The sequence below is a fragment of the Coregonus lavaretus genome (assembly GCF_964263955.1).
Source record: "Coregonus lavaretus genome assembly, chromosome: 31".
Classification (NCBI taxonomy): Eukaryota; Metazoa; Chordata; class Actinopteri; order Salmoniformes; family Salmonidae; genus Coregonus; species Coregonus lavaretus.
Window position 1 is genome coordinate 33,339,325 of NC_140018.1, and position 23,106 is coordinate 33,362,430.

Genomic DNA, 23,106 nt, shown 5'->3' on the forward strand with positions numbered 1-23,106 from the left:
CTGCCGAAAAGGCTGTTATCCAGGTCATTTCCTTAATAGGTGACGTCAGAGGTCAGCATGTGGGAGAAGTGGGAGCTCAGGATGATATATACGAGTTTCTCACTAGTAATTTCCAGTTGGAGGGCCGTTCAAATGGATTTTTCCCAGTCCTATATGGTAAATTCCCACTTGGTTACGAACGCCGCATTTGACCCCTCTGATGCCAATTAGCGATAACTTTTTTCTCCTCTCTGCATGATGTTCAATGGAAAATAAGAGTTGAGTTAGCAATTGGTACTGTATGTCAAGCAACCAGCAGAAAAACAACCAGCCTCGTCTTTAGTCTTCCTCTGTCTTTCCGTTTGGGGACAAAAGAGGAACAACATGGTCATAGGTGGTCAAGCGGTGTATTGATGATGTCATATCCTGGTGCCAATTTCAAATGGGCACAATGAGATATTTTGACACAACTGCCACAGAGTGAAAACATAACTGCCCTGTTCATTTACTTAAAAATGCACCCTTATCACTGATCTGGCATTATTTAATAGGTAAAAGCAATATATTGGGATATTTGCTTTAATCTATCCTATCACAGATATGTGATTACTTCAAGGATGGGCGGAATCAAGGATGCATTTTATTACCATTCAAAAAGGATTCTGAGATGCTATGATGTCATCCTGTTGTAAAGGGATTTGAAAAAGGATGCTGCATGTAACTGAAGTTGATTTCTACCTTTGTTTCGAATGCTGTTCCCATCAATGCCACAATGGCTAACCACTATTAAAACATTTACTACATTTTAATTAATATTTTAATATTTTTTTTGTAATGGCACTAACTGAATATACTTATGGTGCTTTCAAGACAACTGGGAACTCTGAAAAGAACGAGGTAAAATCATGATGTCAGTGATCTTCAAGTCGGAGCTCTAGAAAGAGTTTCCGACTTGGAATTCCGAGTTGTATGACCGTTCAAAAATATATCTCAGTTGGAGTTCCCGGTTGTCTTTCCAAGTTCCCAGTTGTTTTGAATGTGGCATTTAGACACTAATCAGTGCATATTATTGTGTGTGTGCTGTCTGACAAGGTTGACGATTGTCAATACAGTGTTGTGCTTTGGGTGACAGGTTGTGAGAAAATGAACATTTATCATTGGATTGACAATTTACACTGCTTTCATTTCTAATAAACAACAAAATGCTGTTTGAATAGTAGTCCTCCTTTACACTTACTAAAGGAGCGAATCCTAACTAAACACTTATGTCAAATTTTCACTTGGCTTGTTCGACATTGCAGGTGACTGCTGACTGATCTACAAATGACCTTGCATCATAAAATAAACTGCTAATTATTTGTAGATCAGTCAGTCACAATTGAACCACAATGGATCACGTATTTGATGCTCACTACCATAGCCACTGTCATGCAAGACTAGTGAAGGCTTTGCAGGAGTGCCCATAGCAATTACCAGAATTAACCACTTCAGGAATAAACAGATGGGTATTACTGTAGCTGTTATTGATAGCATGTACAAAGAGAGCAAATTCAAGTGTAGGGTGTGGTCGACAGAAAATTCACTTAGTCATCATGATTAACCTTCAGTAACTCCATTTATGGCTTCACATACTGTATAAGGCAGAGCAGAGCCCAACTATACAATCATTTGACAGCCTTGATAACAGTGTACATCATAACATTCCAGATATGCCATTAATAATCAAATCAGTCAAGTGTTTTGGTAGCAGTAAATATTGTCTGTGGGTACAAAGAAACGCTCTGGGACCTACTCAGAGTTAAACAAATATTTCTCACCAAAGCATACATTATCTGAGCGCAATGATATAAATGTAATGCAAATACAGTCTTTAATCATGTGCAAGAAATATCAGGTTCTTTTTTTACTTGAAAATAAATTGACAAATGTGATGCATCCCTGATGTAACATAAGAACAAAAAAAAGACAAGCAAATGTGAAGGTAATATGACAGGTGTTCAGTTAGTGGGTGATTAATGGCTTTTCACATGTAATATAGCTATCCATACAAAACAAATACATGGAGCACTATCAGACATTTCCTTTAAACTAAAATGGATCTGAAGAGTTGTCATATGCTTCATATGAACAATAGATAACATAACTGCAGTACTTTTTACCAGCTTTATTAATAAAATATCCTAAGAATAGTAAATACATCTCTGACTATCAATTTACACAACCTTCCTTTTCAGTTCATTCTGAAGAGACTGTTTTGGGAAGAGTTAAGATAATACGGTACTTCTGAAATGATTGATACATTTTTAAAAACATTTTTAGTCATTTAGCAGACGCTCTAATCTAGAGCGACTTACATGATCAATTAGGGTTAAGTGCCTTGCTTAAGGGCACATCAACAGATTTTTCACCTAGTCGGCTCGGGGATTAGAACCAGCGCAAGCAACCCAAAAGCTTGGGGCCCCTTTATTTTTAATAATTTCCATAGGAAACCATGATAACATTGTGAAATTAATACAAAACCAACATAATACCCTTTTAAAAACTGAAAATCCTCAGTCATACAATATAAATGTTATTGCACAATAGGCCTTCTTGCAGAGTGGCAAGCCTCAGTCACTACTCAAACATACGAAACATAAGACATTGATTTTCTGATGCTTTAATAGGAACACTAACATTTAAGATACTTTAAGAAAAGATACTTTAAGAAAAATAAAGAGATGAATCGTGGTTGATTAAATGTAGCCGGGTCGTTAACGGTTGGTGGGTGTCTAAGGCTCTGCCATGGCAGAGCTGACTGAGTCCTGGGGGGCAGCTGTTGCCTGCTGGGAGCTGTAGTCTTGCCCCTGGCCCTGGGAGCCAATGCCGGGCTGGGGGCCCACAGAAGAGTCATGGTCATGGGGGGCCTGTGGCTGCATGGGGGGCTGCCCAGGGAAGTCTCTGGGGCCGCCGTGAGGAGGGTATGGGGCCGCCCAAGGGGGCAGGTGCTGGGGTGGGATGGAATGATCACGTGGTCCATAGTGCACGTAGGTACGTGGGGGTCCCATGGGTCGGGCCATAGGAGTGCCGCTGGAAACACCTAGGTAGAAGGGAAAACAAATATAATACCATAGTACCAACATAACAATAGCATTACTAACCACAGCTGAAATACTAATAGCAAAGAGTCAACTTGAGGTAAAAGCTGGGGGCCAGAATTCACCACCTACCGAATGGGGGAGGCACCGGTCCATAGTGAGAAGGTGGAGGAGGGCACCGGTTGTGTGGGGAAGGGGGACTGTAAGCACCAGGTGGTGGAGGCCGATATTCGGGTGGGATCATGGGACCAGGCGGGTGTCCGTTAGGCGGTGGGGGTCCGGGAGGCATCATGCCTGAGTGTCCGTTGTCTGGTCGGTACACGGGAGGCATGAAGGGTGGGGGTGGGGGAGGAGGGATGTGGTGGGGGCCGGGGCCGGGAGGGGGACGGTAGCAGAGTCCGGAGGGATAGCTGATGATTGGTCTGAGGGGGCCGGGGCCTGAGTCGGGGGGGGAGCTGATGGGAGAGACCAGGAGGGAGCCAGGACCCTGAGGTCGAGAGTTCTGGAGGAACAACAAACAAGAAACATTAAAACGAAGAATAGCAATATGTCCATTGTGCTTGTAGCCCTGTTGCTGGCACCAACAGTGAAGACCCCTTTCATGTGATTCAAACAGTTTCGTTAGGTTAGAACAAAACAAACACAATCATGCACATGTGAGAAAGACAACAATAACCCACAATAAGTCAAGTTACACAGTTCCACAAGAATCACACTGATTTCGGAATCAGGACCGTTTCCACAAAGCATTAACCTCAAACACACACACAGCTTTAAATGATAACACATTTGAGATATCCATCATGTAGTTGTGCTGAAGTTAAGGCTTTGTAGAACAGTGCCACCATTTCACTCAGTGGGGGTCAGAGGGAGGGTGTCTTAATGTAAGGAACATGTAAAAGCACTTACAGACGGGCCGCGGTAAGCGGCGAAGGTATCAGACTTCAAATGGGAGTAGAGCGGCAAAACGCAAGCAGTTTTGCTAGTGGCTCGGGTCGTGGTACTCACTCCAGTGAGCGGCGCCGCTGGCTCGGCACTCAAGGCTTCAAAATATTAAATTAGCTGAAGTCTTGAGCGGCACATGGTTGACCAATGAGCAGAGTTCATCTTGCCAACCAATCAAACAATGTTTTAATGACAACCTTCGAACTGACAACAACCGGGGACCGCTGGTCTCTACAGGATTTTCTCGAGGTTCAATTGCCGTTTACCGAGGCCCGTCTGTAAGCGCCTTAAGACAAGTAACTACGCATGTCAGAATCCAGCCAGCAATGTTAAGTCTGACAACCATGTGAAGCCACTACCCAGCTGCCTGCCACTCCAGCCACTGATCCACAGCTGGGGTAAGCATGCTCACACACACATCCGCAATCCCTGCCACCGCTGCCTGGAACATAATACTCACTGCCTCTGGGTTCTCTGTGGAGGCCTGGGCCTCAGCCTGTGACTCTGCCTCTAGTGGAGTGGTCTGCTTTAGTGCAAACACACCCACATGATGGAGGAACAGGGGGGAGAGATGCACACACGACAGTAAGTACTGAAGGGGTTTCATTGAAACTTTCCTTCTCTAGTTCCATGTCACTTTTTCCCTCCTGACATGGTTACGTAATAAGGAAACAAATAAGCTGTGGAAATTGACTGAAACTTACCGAGCAGTCCAGATTGCTTAGTGAGGATGTACGTGGGGCCATTGTGTCTGTGGAGGAGCAAAGGGCAGAATGATTAGAGGAGATTTAGGATAAGGGCACAATTAGGGAATAATACTACATCAACCTTCAGTGACTACAAATATAATCTCTACCAGGTCTAGCAGCCACTGGGTGTTTGTGGTCAGGAGGGTAACGGCCGTGAGGGTCAGATGGAGGTCGTGGTCCTATTGGACACAAAATACACGGTGATGCCATATTCTCATCTTCTCGAATGCTAATCTTGGCTCTCCTGGTTGTCATTAGACACCTGACTCTAGACCACGTTGCTGGTTCATGCTACCATCTATTTATAGCAAAGTCTGGTCTATTTGCAGTCCGAGGAAAATGTTTGGTCATGTCATGGTAGGATATTACTCTTCTAGAACTAGAACACTTGCGGATAAATATTAATACCACATCTCATATAGTTTTAAAAAATAAAGCAAAGGCTAAAGCTTTTGTAACCTAACGAGTTGCCCCTTACATATGATCTCACAACAGCTGAACACAACAAAAACAACACCATAGTACTGGAAGAGCAAGAGGCGTTATTCCAAATTGTGAAAGCAAATGAATGCATGGGAACATTCTGGATCATCTGGACACTCAAACACAGGTGAGAAAGATGGGTATGGCAGTAGAGGGATAAAAGATGGCAGTGAAAGAGACATGAAAGAATGTCATAGAAAATCAAAAAGGAAGTAATCAGAAGACCAAAAAAAGGAAGAGGAAAAGGTCAGAGGTGGGTACCAACTAGGAGCAGGATGAGAGCAGTAGGAAGAAAAATAAGGAAGGGAAATGATTGAAACACCACAGGGGAGGTGAAGAAAGGGAAAAAGGAAAGGTGAAAAAGAGAGCAGCGAGTCGGGGCATACAAGGGTGAACAAGGAGGGGTTTGATTGGCTGAGGGATGGTACTGCTCGGCCAATCAGAAGGGCCAAGGCTGTCCGGGGCGGGGGTTCAGGAGTCTCACCGTAGAGCTCGTTCCTTCGCCCCACGGGGGCAGAGGGGGGGCGCCCGGGACCCTCTATCATGAGAGGGGGGGACGGGGCACCGCCACTCACAGGTGAGGGCCCGTACGAATCACCTGTTTAGCAAAAGCATTAAACAACCTTTAAAACAACAAAACACAAAACCAACACCACACAGCCAAATACCGCTGTCAGTCTCTCCACATTGGACCAGCTTCAAGGAATTCAAATCAAAACATCAGGAAAACATGCATTTCAGAAAGTAGAGATCAAACAGCAGATGGGGTATCAGACAGTCAAAACATCCAAGAACTAATCTGAAATGCAGTCACAGCTGAAATCCAACCAACAAGACAATAGAAATTAGCCCTGCCAGGTATGAAACACAGTGGGCAGTTCAGGAACGTTACAGAACGTTCAGATATAAATATATGATTCTCTGTCTTCAAGAATAGAGTCATTTCAGCCCTATTCATTTCATTTCTATCTGCAAGTTATATTCTGATGATTTTGCCTTACTGAATGCGCCACAGACGTGCCAGTCGCCAGCACGAAATAACAAAGGGAACTCTGAGGATTGGTTCTTACCTCGTCGGAGAGGCATGGGAGCCCTCCCAGGGGTGGGCTTGAACAGAGGCCTACGGAGCTCATTCAGCTTGCTGGACATGTCAGTCAGTCTAGGGTAAAAAAGAGAACAGGCATTTAGCTTCTCAATACTGTACCTCCAAACCTAGACTAATATAGCTTACTGCATTTCAGGGCTCAAAACTGCGACCAAAACACTTGCATTTGCGACCCTTTGACATGGCAGTGCGACCAATTTTAAATTGGTTGCTAGGGTGCCAGTGAATCTTTTTTAGCCGGTCACGTTAAATTTTGGTTCACAATTTGCTTATTTTTTCTTTATTATTATGATTGTGCAATTGACCAAAAATAGACCATATGAACAGATCTGCCTGTCCCCATTTTGAGTGAGCAATAGGTGAGAGGTGCATTCTAATAAGCACAACCATATGACCGTTGCTTAAAATGCAATTGCGGGAAAAATACAGTTAGCAAAGCAACTACTGTTGTTCTAGTTACAGAGAGGAGAGTCACTGCTTTCTGTGAGTATATAATTACATTTCTCACCTCTCAATATGGAGTTCATGGCACCACTTTACAACTGGAGTAGGCTATGTAGTATATGGTTTTGATGCGCCGCGGAGCGCGCCATTTGCGGTGAATAAGGCTACATCAAGTAGCCTGTATAGGCCTAGAGCTGGAAGGTTTTTGTAGGACATTACATTCGCTAATATATTAATGAATTAGCCTACATTGGCTATCTAGTAACATTATCATATTTAGAGTTATCAATCTAGATAAATGTTTTGAGTTCCCACATCCTCAGGTGGTGAATAATATAGCCTAGGCCAATATGCACAAAGTTGTCCAAAAATAAATCGGATCATTTTGGATTCTATTTCGACAGGTTGCACATCAAAATACCAACCATGCATTCCCTGGATATGTTAGATGAAATATCTTACTTTTTCAATCCTAGACTACCATCTCAGTTGTCTTACTTGTCACAGGATTATTATTTTTTCTTATACTGGCTACTGTTGATAGTGTACAAAAAGAAAACTAGCATTCCTCTTGGCTGGCCTACTGTAGACATATTGACCTCTCCTTTGAAAAGCAGTCTGTCTTAAAGGGACAATGTCCTATTTTGAGATGTAAAAAAATATATATAAAAAAACACCTACTTTAGAAACAAAATTCTGCAATTAATGCAATGCAATTCTAACGAATAGAATAATGTCTTACATTGCAAAATTATATCATACAGCTTTTTAATACATCATTAATTAATATCCAAATGTAGCCTATTACTAGCTGAATATAGAGAGAAAGCATGCTTCCCAATGCATTTATAAAACAGTTCACGTTGAACCCTGAGTAAATATATCCAAATCAATGTAGGAACACAAGGGCATGCTAATTTAAAAGATGGCTAGTCATTATTAGCCTGGTTCTGTATGGAATGCAGGTACATTATGGGACACAGGTCAGGTCACCATCTCTGTGCAGTGGCGAAAAATTGGTGCGACCAAATCATGTGCTGGTGCCATCAACTGAATAAGCCTAGAGCCCTGCATTGGTATAGCCCAATTGAGTCTGTTGTATTAGTGTTGCACTCACTTGTTACGAAGGTTAGTTCCTTCCTTCTTCTCGTCCAACAGAGCTCGCTCAGCAGCACGTGCAATCACCTAGAGAGAAGAAAGAGAGACATTTAAAATCTCCTGTTTTGGACTAAATTCACCTTACAATTTACTGGCCAAACAGTAGACTTAAAAAAATGTTCTTGTCCTACTGTATGTGCCATCGGTGGGGGTTGAGAAATGAGAAAAAGACAAATTTCCATTGTTTCTGTAACAAATGGACTAATAAAGTTGTACTGTACATACCCAGCTCTCGTGGGATTTCTGCTCCTGCTCAATCATCTGGGCTTTGTAGGACTTCTCGGTCCGTTTCAGCTCGTCCTGGATCTCTTTGATGCGCTGCCTATACACCTTGACCTCCTCCTCGGCCTCTAGGGCCTTGCCGTCCACCTCCGTCAGCATGTCTTTCTTGTTGCGGCGCTCAAACTCCTCCTTGGTCAGCTTCCTGAAAGGTGACACACAAATTAAATCAAACTCTCAATTTAAAGTGCATTTGAAAACCTCAAACTTCACAATAAAAGAATACAGTAAAAGACATTGAACAATGTTTTTTACATGCTGTGGTGCCACTGAGAACAAACCCTACAACGGTATTAACGCATGAACTGAACTGCTTCTGGTTCTACTTACTGCTGCAAAGCATTCTCCTTCTGCTGGTACATCTCGGTCATGATCTCGTTCTTCTGCTGCAGGGTGTTGTACTGGTTCTCCAGGTGGTTCCTGTCACTTTTCACCAACAAGATGTCATGCTCCAGCTGCTGATATTGTTCTGTGGCGATAACAAGTTGATAGTGTTGAGAGAGAAAAGGGAGTGATGCATTTCAAACTCTAGTTGCTGGGATAAAGTGCTTGACATACCTTCCAGCTCTTTCCTGGCCTTCTCTTCGTTCAGCAGCTTGGTCATGAAGCGATCGCGCTCTTCCTCCACGACAGACAGAGTGGTCTGGACCTGTGGTAAGTTGTGCCAAAAGTTAGCGTAAAAGTTGACACACTTCTTGGTTCTGAGCATCAGTTTTATTGGCTTTCAGGAACACAGAAATGTTGGTCCGTTCAAGAATGAACTCAGTCTTACCCGAGAGACGTCCATCATTTGCTTAATGCGGTTTTGGATGACGGTCTGCTTGTCTGAAATGGATCAAACATAATTGTAAACACATTACTGACACGTTTCAGGAAACTAGGCGTATGTCGTACGTCACTACTTCACAGGAGAGGCATTTGAATGTAAACATTTATCAAAATTAGTTTTTTTTGCAGAAATGCCTTCTGGAACATGTGAACTTTCATGTGCCTTAATAACAAACTTGTATGCCATCTGTAAATACAAATACAATTGTTAAATTACGAGCCTAGTTGGTTTAGCCACGGAAAAAGACAGGAACCTTCCTGCCAGCCATGATTGGCTGAGATAATGGATGGGCTGGACATAATGAGATGAGTTTGGATTGGTCTGCCATGTAGCACGCTTCTGTCTATAACATGAGCTTCTCAGTATGTGTAGGTAATCCTTTCTAACTTTGCTTTTTTGAAAGATGCTCTCCACTTTCTGGAGAACCGAGCTTTGAAATCCAGTGGAAGCATAGTATGATAGCTAAGGAGATGGAGAAAATGTTGTTGTTTAATTGCAAATATGTGGAGGGAGTCGAAAAGAGAACACACAGAAAGAAGGCAGTTGTATAAAACACCCGTCTCCGGATTACATCTTCAAACTAAGGGCAACCATGGCATCCGTGACAGAGGGAGAAGTGTTCATCCATGTATTCAGGTAAGAGAGTCTAGCTAGCTACATTTTACGATATTATAAGTTTCTAATTTTGTCAGAAAGTCGTTTTCATTGCAAAATAAAGCTTACTGTTAGCCGGCTGGCTCGCTAGCTAACGTTACGTGTATGATCTGTGTAGTAATATTACTCGTATCTCAGAGCCATTTGCATCGCTAGATATAGCCTAATGTTAGCTAGGTAGCATTGAACCTAGTTGGTTAGTTTTAGCTACCAGCAGATTCATACAGGGTAGTAACGTTGAGTTGGAATTATGGTTAATTGTTTAGCTAGCTAGTCTAAACAAAAGACTCCACTATGCAAGTAACCATTTCACTGTACCGTTTACACCTTCTGTATCCTGTGCATGTGACAAATAAACATTGATTTTATTTTATATAATGTGTGTGTTTACCAGAGATGGTAATGTGAAGAACATGACAGGCACAAAAGTCAAATTTGGATATAACGTTAGGCCAACGAGACAGTGTCCAAGTTCTAAAATTCTCCGGTAGAATGCCCTGCTTTTACTTCATCACACTCACAACCGTAAGCTATTTTCTGTAATTATCTCGCCCTTAACTTGTAAATAATGATCTTGTTGGGAGTTTATTTTCCTGTAATAATGAATACAAATTAGCTAAAGTTAAGACGTTGTCAGCTATATGATATGGTCATTATTTGAACTGGCTAGCCAGCTAACTTAACATTAGCTAGCTGCTAACAAGCTAGAAACTAACCAAAACATTGTTTAGAAATGTGCTTTTAGTTGCCTGGTTTGCTAGATTGACATAACTAAATTCATTTTTAAACAGATGGGTTTATTGGTGTTCAAATACAACAGTTCTGCTATTTTGGACCACCAGGCTGCTGATGTCATGCAGCCTGTTGTTTTTGGGTTTATACTTTTTCATAACGACAACGACAAGTTTGATGTCGGACGACAATAGAATGTTCATGATGTCACTGCGACAACTGTCTACAGACACGTCGATAGACGTAGTATAAACTACCCTTTAGTCTTGAAATCTTTGGTTGTTTAGTACACTACAGTACTCACTGTTTAGCACATGTGAATCCTTAAAGAGAGGGGTGGGGCATTGGCTTAAGAGGGTGTGAACGATGCTGAATGGGTATAGACAAAGAGGAGCTCTCCAGTAGGTGTACCAAAACATTAAATTGATCATTTTCTCAAAAGTGGGGTTACAAGTTTATCAACTTTCAAAGCAGAATTAATTTCCCATTGTTCTTCAACTGTAGTGTATGATATACCATTTTCTAGCTCTGAGTCTCTACTTTTATCCAATGTAAAAAACATAAGAGAAGGCTGGTGGGAGGAGCTATAGGAGGACTGGCTCACTGTAATGGGATAAATGGAACGGAGTCAAGCACGTTGTCTCCATGTGTTTGGTACCATTCAATTTATTCCATTCTAGACATTACAAGGAGCCCGTCCTCCTATAGCTCCTCCCACCAGCCTCCTCTGATTAGGACACTGTGTCAGATGACTTACCATTAGAAGCTTCCCCGTTAGCCACAACTCCATCTTTCAGGTCATCGCAGGCCTCCAGGTCTCTTAGCAGGTCAGACAAAACCTGCCAGAGAGGGAGAGAACCACCAATTATACACTACACTTTTCCCCTGGAATCAGTCAAGAAGAAGGATTTTTCTTAACATAATACAGGTGCCATGTTTCTTTGTCATCAGGGTGCGTTTGAGAAGGTGTGAAAAGGAATTGATGCGGTGTAACAATATCGTAACATTAAAAAAAAAACTCACCTCAACGTTGTGGTCCTTCTGAACGAGGGAATCCTCCAGGTCTTTCTGGGACTTCTGGTAGACTTTGATCTGCTCGCTCATCTCCCTGTGCTTCTCCTCCCACAACTTGGCAGCATGGTGCAGCTGTAACAAGGAAATGAGGTCATAAAGACAGTTCTATGCAGGCCCTGCATGGCCAATGAGTCCTACACATGAGGCTTCAAGTGTGAATCGTTGTTCTGTATTGGTACTCACTGAGAGGTTCTCCTCCTTCAGGGTGGCAATATCCTTCTCCAGAACCTGGCGCTGGACTTTCTGGGCATCTTCACGGAGCTTGGCTTCATCCATCAGAATGGTAGCCTCCAGATTCAATGACAAGGATAATTAAAGGAAATGGACACTTTACATTTGATTGTTGCAATGTTAACATATTTGACATGTTTTCATTGGGCATGTTCACTTATATGAACTATACCTTTGAGAGTGCGTCCTGGGTCTTCTTCCTGCTGCGCTTCAACTTCTCAATGGTTTTGTCCATTTCAGACATCTATGGGCAAAGATAATGATAAGCATAATGACAACCATCTTTCTCTGTGCTCACCAACGAGTCATCCTATTTAGGCTAGTAGCTGGCTAATAGTAGCTGCCTATGCTGTCTACATCAAGAAGCAACTGCTCTCTAGGGCGGTTATCTCTCTCGTTTGCAGGCTGTCCCTTCCTCTCTGTAGTCAATTACCAAATTTTCTGCACTAAACTATGTTGAATATTTATTTGCCTGTTGAAAATTAAAACTTCCTACAACGTCTCAAAGTTTGTGCTTGATTTAATTTCTCTAGAGAAACGGCACATTGAGCTCACAGAATAAAACAAACTTAATTGAATTAAAAGAATTGAACAGATGTCAGACAATTGGTTGTTTTGAAACCAGGGGGAACATTTTTATTCCGGCTAATCGCTCAATATTACTCACCACATCTTCATGTTTCGCAGTATTGGCTCGCTCATCGTCAAAGGATCTGGCGAGTAAGTTATTTTCCTTGTCCAGGCGCTCATTTTGACTCTCCATCTCTTGCACAATATTCTATTGGATAGAAAAATAAAATGGTGTGTCAATTCAAACACTATGGAAAACAAAAAATTAATAAAAAATAGTCAGCATGACAATGATGTGTGATCAAGATAATATTTCCTAGAGACTCACCTCCAGTTCCTGGATCTTCTCCAGAGATGAAGTGGCAGATTTCTCAGATTGCTTTTGCTTTTCTTTAAGTTCTTCGCCCTGAGGGGAACCCAGTAGATATACATTATCAAAACAGTGTTATGTCCCTTAATTCACGTTGAACCCAAAATTCTGGATCTTGGTCAGTGAAAAGTCTCTGCAACTTACCTGTTGCTGCAGTTCAGCGACCTTTTGGAGTATCTCCTTCTTCTCTTGTTCAAGCCTTTCCATCCTGTCCGTCATCTCTTTTTCAGTAGCTAATAAAACATATGACAAGAGTATGAATTCAGACATGGTTTACACGTGACAAGGACACCAGCCTGTAGGCAATATGAATGAGGATTCACTATGCACCATAAATTGCCAGAGAGAAGTAGAAGAACTTACTTAGATATGACTTGCTTTTGACCTGTGAGAAAGGGAAAAGAAAAGTGGCAGCAAACAGCCTCCTCAACAGTAGCATACGATACATCATAGAATAACATGAAGCATTCAGATGATGAAATTATGAATCCATCGCGACGCTACCGTACGTTAGTTTGACAGCTGAGCTGGCTATCTGATGTTAACTAGGCTATTCAGAACGCTGAATAAAATAGGATTATTGCATCACAATATACATTCTGATTCGGGTTTATCACGTCTTTGTTGGATAGAACTAAAACATTCCACAAGTTTACTGACAAGTGAGCGCAATTTCCCACTCGATTTCTCCATTCAATTTGCCTATCTGACTCCCGCAGATTTATTATGATACCTCAAAAGCACATGTAGATTATTTTTCAAGCACTGGGTACCAAAACAAACTAAGCAAATATAGAGAGGATATGACTCTCACAGTCTCAGGGTAGGCTATCGTCCCTCAACTACATTTATATTAACCTTTAAAAGTAAGTCAAAATTGATCAAATAAATGTTAATATAAATGCCTAGTTGAGGGACGACGCTAAGGGTTGGCTATCCTTATTTTATTTTTTCTGTTCTCAAAATAGTAGCCACTCTACTATCAAGGTCCAGGGAAGCCCGGTAGTGAACATATTTGGGAGGACCATCAATGATGGTAATGATCCAAGTCACATGCCATTGCAAATGAAATGACAAAAAAGCATTGCAACTAATTACAGGCCAATACCAAAGACATGAACCTCTTTCTGCCTATTCTTACAACCCATAAAAGTGATGTTGGTCAACTGTGCTGGTCCATTCCATATTCAGGGTCAATATCTCCCCAAGTATGGCCTTTATTGTTTAAAATTATCTATATCCCCCCCCCATAAATAATATTCAGATTTTCCCCAGTACTGTTTGAGGCCTACTTAACTACATGATTCTAGGGATGTGAGGCACTGAGCCTACCAACGATTTTGTACCTGAACCTCATTTACGTTCTCTTTAATTTCACTTTGTTGTCACTAACAATAGATTGTATAGATGTGTCACAGTCCCCTTTAAGACTAAATCCATTTTACAATGGCTGTACTTGAACTCAACATGATTCTGAGTTGCATAGAAAAGTAGCAGATGCTACATCCTTTTGACTATCTGGAGATAGGCCAATACAATCATTGCTTGTTTACTGTTATTTGGTGATTTACAAAAACAAAAGTGTTTGGGGTTTCTTGTGCTGTGTGACACATTCCTCACCATATTTACGTTTCACTGCATTTCTCCTCCCACCTCTGTGTTTGGTGTTTTTGTATCAGTTAGTTTATTGTCTTTGACTGTTGCACTGACTAAAGTTTATGCTGTCATCCTCATCTCCTATCTCATTACATATGGGTGACGGCTCAAAGGATTGGTCAACTCAACCTTGTTCCTCAATCTGATTAACAAAACTGAATGTTACCTCTATTCTTGTCCCACATATTCCTAAAATGTTTGATACTACGTTTGGTGACAATGGGTTTTCCAATTGGCCATTGCAAAGTTTTGGCAACTTCCTCCCAAAATTCGAAATCACACTTTTCATTATGCTGCATAATGGAATGTATTGCCATTGAAATAGCATGATAATTCCCCTCATTTTTTTGAGTCTTAACTTTCTGATCCTCCACAACATCCCTGCCACCCCATACAATTTATGTTTCAGATTTGGTGGTTCAACAGCCTTATTTTCATTCATCTGTTTTGTCAAATTATTCTGATCTATGCATTTATCAGTAAGGTCGACTCCACAGTTAACTCTTATCACCATAGACAACAGCGTCACTATCAGTACAGTCAACTCCTACTATAGCACTAGGTCCACCCTTTACCAGTCCTTCCACCAACACCAGACCTCTGCGACCTACTCCCTTCCCTAATTTATTCTATTCTATTTTATTCCATTATATTGTTGTTAAATCATTATTATATATATGCTATTATAGTATAGCCTATAATTTCGTCCACAAACAGGTAGGCCTACCTTTTATTTCTTAAATAGGAAGAAATAGGCTCGAACACGAAGCCCACTTGTTATAAAGTCAAATTAAAATGAAGACCCTATTGAGTAATCCCAACCCCACTTTATTCCGGCACCTAGAATAGTTCTCTCTATAAGCCAATATGTAATTTATAGGCCTATAGTGCAGGGCTAGGCAACCCTGGTCCAGGAGTGCCGCAGACACTTCATATTCTGGATTGAACCAACCTGGAACAGCAGGTGTGTTGAATTTAGGCAATCACTGAACTGATCAATTAGCTCAGTTGGTCAGGTGTGGTGCCTAGTTGGAACAAAATCCTGCAGAACCTGCTGCACTCCAGGAACAGAGTTGCCTACCCCTGCTATAGAGCCCCACAGTGGAGGTGTCATAATACCCATAAAACCTAGCGGTCAAACAGGGAAATGGTTCCAATCGTTTTTCCACCATTCATTTTTCCTATAGGGAATTTTAGAAACACTTAAAATAAGGGCTGTGTTTCGTGTAGGCTTACCCTGGCATGACGTTTTGATAACCATTTAAATCGCTCTTGAACAAGGTGACTTTTATCAATATATTTGGCTCTATTTACTCTCAGATTCGAAAAATGCTAATTAGCATCAAAGTAGACATGCAAGACTACAAATCCCTGCAAGCCAAAGTCAGGGCTATCCAGAGCGTATCATATGCAGCAGCTGGTAAAAGGGTTGAGGGTTTGAATGGTGCACTTGAAGTCCACTAACTGTAAGTCGCTCTGGATAAGAGCGTCTGCTAAATGACAAAAATGTAAATGTAAAATGGAAAGGCCTTCACTGCAGGCTGCAGGGGTTGCCTTTCACCAGCAGGATCCTGACATTGCAAAGGTTAAGAAGGTGGACTTTGTGGCCTTTATAGCTATGGTGATAAATGGCACTGCCAAGGTGGAGAGAAGGTCCAGGAAGATAGAAATCATTGTGGAAGCGGCGGAGAGGTTCCTGGGGCTGAAAGATTTCTCGACGAAGGAGTTACATGGAATATTGTAATAATAATAATAATATGCCATTTAGCAGACGCTTTTATCCAAAGCGACTTACAGTCATGCGTGCATAAATTTTTTGTGTATGGGTGGTCCCGGGGATCGAACCCACTACCTTGGCGTTACAAGCGCCGTGCTCTACCAGCTGAGCTACAGAGGACCACGTGACAAGCCGTACCACCGTCTCAGGCCCTAGAGCCTGAGAAGGGAGATATGGAGAATTGAAAGAAGGAAGAAATAGGAGTTTTGTTTTGTCAATGTACTATTTTTATTTGGGTGGATTAAGTTAGTTTCCCTATCACGTATGGATTTTATTTTTACCTTGTTTTGGTTTCAACCCATCCAGTTGGTGGCGGCAATACACATTTTTGGGTTGTAGTCCACCATAACGCCCACAGAAGAAGAAGAATACAGTGTATTGCAGGCATTTCTTATTTTTATTTTTTTAGTCATTTAGCAGACGCTCTTATCCAGAGCGACTTACAGGAGCAATTAGGGTTAAGTGCCTTGCTCAAGGGCATGTCGACAGATTTTTCACCTAGTCGGCTCGGGGATTAGAACCAGCGACCTTTCGGTTACTGGCACAACACTCTTAACCACTAAGCTACCTGCCGCCCTATTTGACCTTGGACCATGTTTTGAACCCCACATTTAATGCAAATACCACTTAAATAGGAACAAATATGAATCATTGTTAATGTTTAGACAATTATTTTTGTCATGAATAAATACAGTTTAATGATACTTTTCTAATATTACGTGGGCGACCTTTATTTTGAAAAACTCAGAAATTCCGTGACCCGGAATTATTTTATTTTGTGTCGCTGACGAGGCGTTGGTAGCATGCATGGGGTTTGGAGCAAATTCACACTTTTTGCTAAACTACCTACATTATATTTTGCTAAAAATATAACAAATGTATATATATATATATATATATATATATATATATATTGTGGCTTTCACATGATTGTTTACGAAAATAGGTCGAACTTCAAATGGTGAGTCATGGATGATCTGGAGTCGGAACTCAGGGTACCTGGAGAAGAACTGGGCGAAAATGAGTCTTCAGATGATGATGAATCAATCAACAGAAAACAAATCAAGAAGCCAAACCTACCCCTGGCGCCTCCTATATTTAAAGGTAATTGATAAAATACAGTGTGTAGACGAATATGTGAACCCTCGAGTAAGCTAAACCAGCTAGTTCAAGGTCCTGCCTACCGATTGGTGTTACATACACTATGTATACACAAAAGTATGTGGACACCCCTTCAAATTATTGGATTCGGCTATTTCAGCCACACCCGTTGCTTACAGGTGTATAAAATCGAGTACACAGCCATGCAATCTCCATACACAAACATTGGCAGTAGAATGGCCTTACTGAAGAGCTCAGTGACATTCAACGTGGCACGGTCATAGGATGCCACCCTTTCCAACAAGTCAGGTCGTCAAGTTTCTGCCCTGCTAGGGCTGCCTCAGTTAACTTAAAGTGCTGTTGTTGTGAAGTGGAAACGTCTAGGAGCAACAACGGCTCAGCCGCGAAGTGCGAAGTGGGGTAGGCCACACAAGCTCACAGAGGACCGCCGAGTGCTGAAGCACATAGCTTGTAAAAATCATCAATCCTAGGTCGCAACACTCACTACCGAGTTCCAAACTGCCTCTAAAAGCAATGTCAGCACAATAACTGTTAGTCGGGCCGAGCAGCCGCACACAAGCCTAAGATCCCCATGCGCAATGCCAAGCGTCGACTGGAGTGGTGTAAAGATCGCCGCCATTGGACTCTGGAGCAGTGGAAACGCGTTGTCACATGTCACCATCTGGCAGTCTGACGGAAGAATCTGGGTTTGGTGGATGCAAGGAGAACGCTGCCTGCCCGAATGCATTGCACCAACTGTAAAGTTAGGTGGTGGAGGAATAATAGTCTGGGGCTGTTTTTCATGGTTTGGGCTAGGACCCTTAGTTCCAGTGAAGGGAAATCTTAACGCTACAGCTTACATTGACATTCTAGACAATTCTGTGCTTCCAACTTTGTGGCAACAGTTTGGGGAAGGCCCTTTCCTGTTTCAGCATGACAATGCCCCCGTGCACAAAGTGAGGTCCATACAGAAATGTGGAAGAACTTGACTGGCTAGCTCAGAGCCCTGACCTCAACCCCATCAAACACCTTTGGGATGAATTGGAATGCCGACTGCCAGCCAGGACTAATCGTCCAACATCAGCGCCCAACCTCATTTAAGCTCTTGTGGCTGAATGGAAGCAAGTCCCCGCAGCAATGTTCCAACATCTAGTGGAAAGCCTTCCCAGAAGAGTGGAGGCTGTTATAGCAGCAAAGGGTGTACAACTCCATATTAATGCCCATGATTTTGGAATTAGATGTTTGACGAGCAGGTGTCCACATACTTTTGGTCACGTAGTGTATGTCAGTGTCTGATTATCGTTTTCATCTTTACATAAGATGCTCTCTTTAGTCTTATTAATCAGTAGCTATGTCTGTTTCATTACAGAGACACCCCGTGAGACTGGCTTTCACAAGACCACAAGGAACTGCCTCCAACACATCAGGGAGGTCTTGCTGCACCATAGATGGCAGGATGCCGCAGAGTACATGGCCAGTTACTCACAGACACTGGAGGATACCACTGCAAACATGCCACAACTCTACGCTGAGGTAGGTCTATCTTTGGACTGACTGAACACTCACAAAGTGTAGCTAAGAAGTACTGTATAGATGCTAAGTTTGATTTCTTCAAACTTTGTCTTTCAGATAATTTGGAGGATAGGCACAGAGATACTACACCACCATCCCGAATCGAAGCTGGAAGACTACAACAGCTTCTATGAGCGAGTGAAACACTCAGGAGTAAAGCATTACCTGAAGGTATGTTCCTTAATTGACCTCTTGATCTCTAAACTATCAGCCCTACTAAAGGACCCTAAGTCAATAGGTTTTGTTGTAGCATGAATATGATTGCCTACTAATAGACAGTTTGTTATTATCAATAACCCTATACTACTACTACTACTAGATAACTTTAGTTGTTGAATCTACTTTACAATGTCTTCTTTTTTTTTACAAGCGTTCACCAAAATGGGTATGTCATCTTAGCCTTACCTGTTAGTCAGTCTACAACTTCTTCTGCTGCCTATTATTGTATAAGTAAAATAATGCTGACAGTAATGACTTGAAAAAGGATCTGCAAGTATAAACACTGGTTACGTCCCAAATTACACCCTATTCCCTATATAGTGCAATATGGCCCCTATGGTCCCTAGTCAAAAGTAGTGCACTATATAGGGAGTAGGGTTCCATTTCGGACGCCAACATTATATTGATTTCAGCTGCATTAGTTCTGGGAAAGTGGGAATGTTTTATGCAATTATTGTATTTCTTTAGAAAGTTACAGCTTTCATGTCTCCAACAGGTACATTGTTGCCACGGTTACCCTCAGAGCCCGGGATGTCGCTGCTCACGATAAAGATTGACAAGATTGGGCTGAAAGATGCAGGGCAATGCATTGATCCCTACATGACAGTTAGTGTGAAAGGTACTATATGTAGGCTATATTGTTTAAAATGCTGAGATGAGTTGCTTACCTTCACATCTGAAATGGTAAGGTCTGAAACAGTGATAATCTAGACATTTTGTAAAAAGAATTATCTCTGTTGAGTTGACGCTTGACAGTACATTTTTTTTATATATTTTTCCTGCAGAACAGCCCAAGTGAATCTGAACGTTTTGTTTCCCAACAGATGTGAATGGCATTGATTTGAACCCGGTGCAAGACACACCTGTGGCTACCCGAAAGGAGGACACATACATTCACTTCAGCGTAGACATCGAGATCCAGAGACATATCGAGAGACTACCAAAAGGTAGTCAAACTTTCTATTTCTACTGAAATAGTAGTGGGGCCTCTATTTAGCTAGTATCATGTAATATTAAGCTACTACAGTGTCCGTTTATGTTCAAATCCTTGCAGAGGGATTGGGCGGACAATTGTTAATCCTGAATTTTGTTCATGTTCCAGGGGTAGCTATTTTCTTTGAGTTCAAGCACTATAAACCCAAGAAGGGGTTTACCAGCACAAAATGTTTTGCCTTCATGGAAATGGATGAGATCAAACCTGGTCCCATTGTGATCGAGTTGTGAGTGACACATTGTTGAATTTTCCAGATTAACTTTCTTTAAATGTACTCTCTATTTTATTTAAAGATGAAAATAAATCAAATTTGATAACTATTTCTTTGGAGAATCTCAGATTTGAGTGTTATTTTTTGTTGTTGTTGGTCAGTCTGCCCTTTGAATATACAGTTTGAAATAATCACTTATTTATGCTATCGGATGTCAGGTACAAGAAGCCCACTGACTTCAAGAGGAAGAAGCTCCAGCTCCTGACAAAGAAGCCACTCTATCTCCACCTCCACCAGACGTTGCACAAAGATTAATAACCGAGGTCACTGAATGGAGCACATCAAGAAAGCAGAAGCACCACAGAATTCCACTGTAGTCATCAGACATCCAACAAAGTTTGGTGTACCTACTGCGTATCCGCCTCCACTCACATCAGCAATACTAAACCCAGCAGGCCCAAAGGCCACACCCTCAACTCTGTCATAGGATGGCCCTGGATGACACATATTAACTACAGCGGTGACAACACCCTACTGTATAATGCTGCGTTCGTAACCAGGTGGGAGGTGGGAATTTACCAGTTGTGAAGTCGTAAATACCAGTTGGATGCATTCACGTGCTTTGAACTTGTTGAGAAAGGCTGATTTGTCTAATGGCCAACAAGCTTCCTAAGCCATAAACTAAAAGCTATCATGCTGGTAAACAAATGAGTGTTAAAAAACCATATTAATAGATTGCTTTTTATAAATAAGGTTTTGTTGTTGCATTTAACTGCCGAAAAGGCTGTTATCCAGGTCATTTCCTTAATAGGTGACGTCAGAGGTCAGCATGTGGGAGAAGTGGGAGCTCAGGATGATATATACGAGTTTCTCACTAGTAATTTCCAGTTGGAGGGCCGTTCAAATGGATTTTTCCCAGTCCTATATGGTAAATTCCCACTTGGTTACGAACGCCGCATTTGACCCCTCTGATGCCAATTAGCGATAACTTTTTTCTCCTCTCTGCATGACGTTCAATGGAAAATAAGAGTTGAGTTAGCAATTGGTACTGTATGTCAAGCAACCAGCAGAAAAACAACCAGCCTCGTCTTTAGTCTTCCTCTGTCTTTCCGTTTGGGGACAAAAGAGGAACAACATGGTCATAGGTGGTCAAGCGGTGTATTGATGATGTCATATCCTGGTGCCAATTTCAAATGGGCACAATGAGATATTTTGACACAACTGCCACAGAGTGAAAACATAACTGCCCTGCTCATTTACTTAAAAATGCACCCTTATCACTGATCTGGCATTATTTAATAGGTAAAAGCAATATATTGGGATATTTGCTTTAATCTATCCTATCACAGATCTGTGATTACTTCAAGGATGGGCGGAAGTAAGGATGCATTTTATTACCATTAAAAAAGGATTCTGAGATGCTATGATGTCATCCTGTTGTAAAGGGATTTGAAAAAGAATGCTGCATGTAACTGAAGTTGATTTCTACCTTTGTTTTGAATGCTGTTCCCATCAATGCCACAATGGCTAACCACTATTAAAACATTGTCTAAATTTTTATTAATATTTTGATATTTTTTTTGTAATGGCACTAACTGAATATACTTATGGTGCTTTCAAGACAACTGGGAACTCTGAAAAGAACGAGGTAAAATCATGATGTCAGTGATCTTCAAGTCGGAGCTCTAGAAAGAGTTTCCGACTTGGAATTCCGAGTTGTATGACCGTTCAAAAAGATATCCCAGTTGGGAGTTCCCAGTTGTCTTTCCAAGTTCCCAGTTGTTTTGAATGTGGCATTTAGAGACACTAATCAGTGCATATTATTGTGTGTGTGCTGTCTGACAAGGTTGACGATTGTCAATACAGTGTTGTGCTTTGGGTGACAGGTTGTGAGAAAATGAACATTTATCATTGGATTGACAATTTACACTGCTTTCATTTCTAATAAACAACAAAATGCTGTTTGAATAGTAGTCCTCCTTTACACTTACTAAAGGAGTGAATCCTAACTAAACACACGTCAAATTTTCACTTGGCTTGTTCGACATTGCAAGTGACTGCTGACTGATCTACAAATGACCTTGCATCATAAAATAAACTGCTAATTATTTGTAGATCAGTCAGTCACAATTGAACCACAATGGATCACGTATTTGATGCTCACTACCATAGCCACTGTCATGCAAGACTAGTGAAGGCTTTGCAGGAGTGCCCATAGCAATTACCAGAATTAACCACTTCAGGAATAAACAGATGGGTTTAGCTGTTATTACTGTAGATTACTGTAGCTGTTATTGATAGCATGTACAAAGAGAGCAAATTCAAGTGTAGGGTGTGGCCGACAGAAAATTCACTTAGTCATCATGATTAACCTTCAGTAACTCCATTTATGGCTTCACATACTGTATAAGGCAGAGCAGAGCCCAACTATACAATCATTTGACAGCCTTGATAACAGTGTACATAATACCATTCCAGATATGCCATTAATAATCAAATCAGTCAAGTGTTTTGGTAGCAGTAAATATTGTCTGTGGGTACAAAGAAACGCTCTGGGACCTACTCAGAGTTAAACAAATATTTCTCACCAAAGCATACATTATCTGAGCGCAATGATATAAATGTAATGCAAATACGGTCTTTAATCATGTGCAAGAAATATCAGGTTCTTTTTTTACTTGAAAATAAATTGACAAATGTGATGCATCCCTGATGTAACATAAGAACAAAAAAAAGACAAACAAATGTGAAGGTAATATGACAGGTGTTCAGTTAGTGGGTGATTAATGGCTTTTCACATGTAATATAGCTATCCATACAAAACAAATACATGGAGCACTATCAGACATTTCCTTTAAACTAAAATGGATCTGAAGAGTTGTCATATGCTTCATATG

The 23,106-nt window shown here is 41.4% G+C and overlaps 3 protein-coding genes across 3 annotated transcripts; 1 reads left to right on the forward strand and 2 right to left on the reverse strand.

Annotated features, from left to right (window-relative positions):
• Positions 1-1,575: 1,575 nt before the first annotated feature.
• On the reverse strand, positions 1,576-3,416 carry LOC311106346 (uncharacterized protein). Its single transcript, XM_084148675.1, has 2 exons — positions 3,189-3,416; positions 1,576-3,058 (listed from the first exon to the last, which is right to left on the reverse strand). The coding sequence occupies exons 1-2, from the start codon at positions 3,385-3,387 to the stop codon at positions 2,751-2,753; spliced, it is 507 nt and encodes a 168-aa protein (XP_084004801.1). The 5' UTR covers positions 3,388-3,416; the 3' UTR covers positions 1,576-2,750.
• On the reverse strand, positions 3,388-13,180 carry LOC311107171 (transport and Golgi organization protein 1 homolog; the record flags this gene model as incomplete). Its single annotated transcript, XM_084149661.1, has 18 exons — positions 13,043-13,180; positions 12,824-12,912; positions 12,638-12,715; positions 12,407-12,517; positions 11,912-11,983; positions 11,692-11,796; positions 11,458-11,580; positions 11,192-11,273; positions 8,992-9,044; positions 8,778-8,868; positions 8,550-8,688; positions 8,166-8,364; positions 7,900-7,967; positions 6,304-6,392; positions 5,718-5,831; positions 4,858-4,929; positions 4,706-4,752; positions 3,388-3,558 (listed from the first exon to the last, which is right to left on the reverse strand). Coding segments are annotated over exons 1-18 (1,791 nt in total), but the record flags the coding sequence as incomplete, so codon positions are not given.
• A 3,840-nt stretch (positions 13,181-17,020) lies between these two features.
• On the forward strand, positions 17,021-22,177 carry LOC311106355 (axin interactor, dorsalization-associated protein-like). Its single transcript, XM_084148694.1, has 7 exons — positions 17,021-17,216; positions 18,583-18,746; positions 18,843-18,956; positions 19,501-19,623; positions 19,829-19,951; positions 20,107-20,224; positions 20,428-22,177. Exons 4-7 carry the CDS (start codon positions 19,536-19,538, stop codon positions 20,522-20,524), a joined length of 426 nt encoding a protein of 141 aa, XP_084004820.1. The 5' UTR covers positions 17,021-17,216; positions 18,583-18,746; positions 18,843-18,956; positions 19,501-19,535; the 3' UTR covers positions 20,525-22,177.
• Positions 22,178-23,106: the final 929 nt, after the last annotated feature.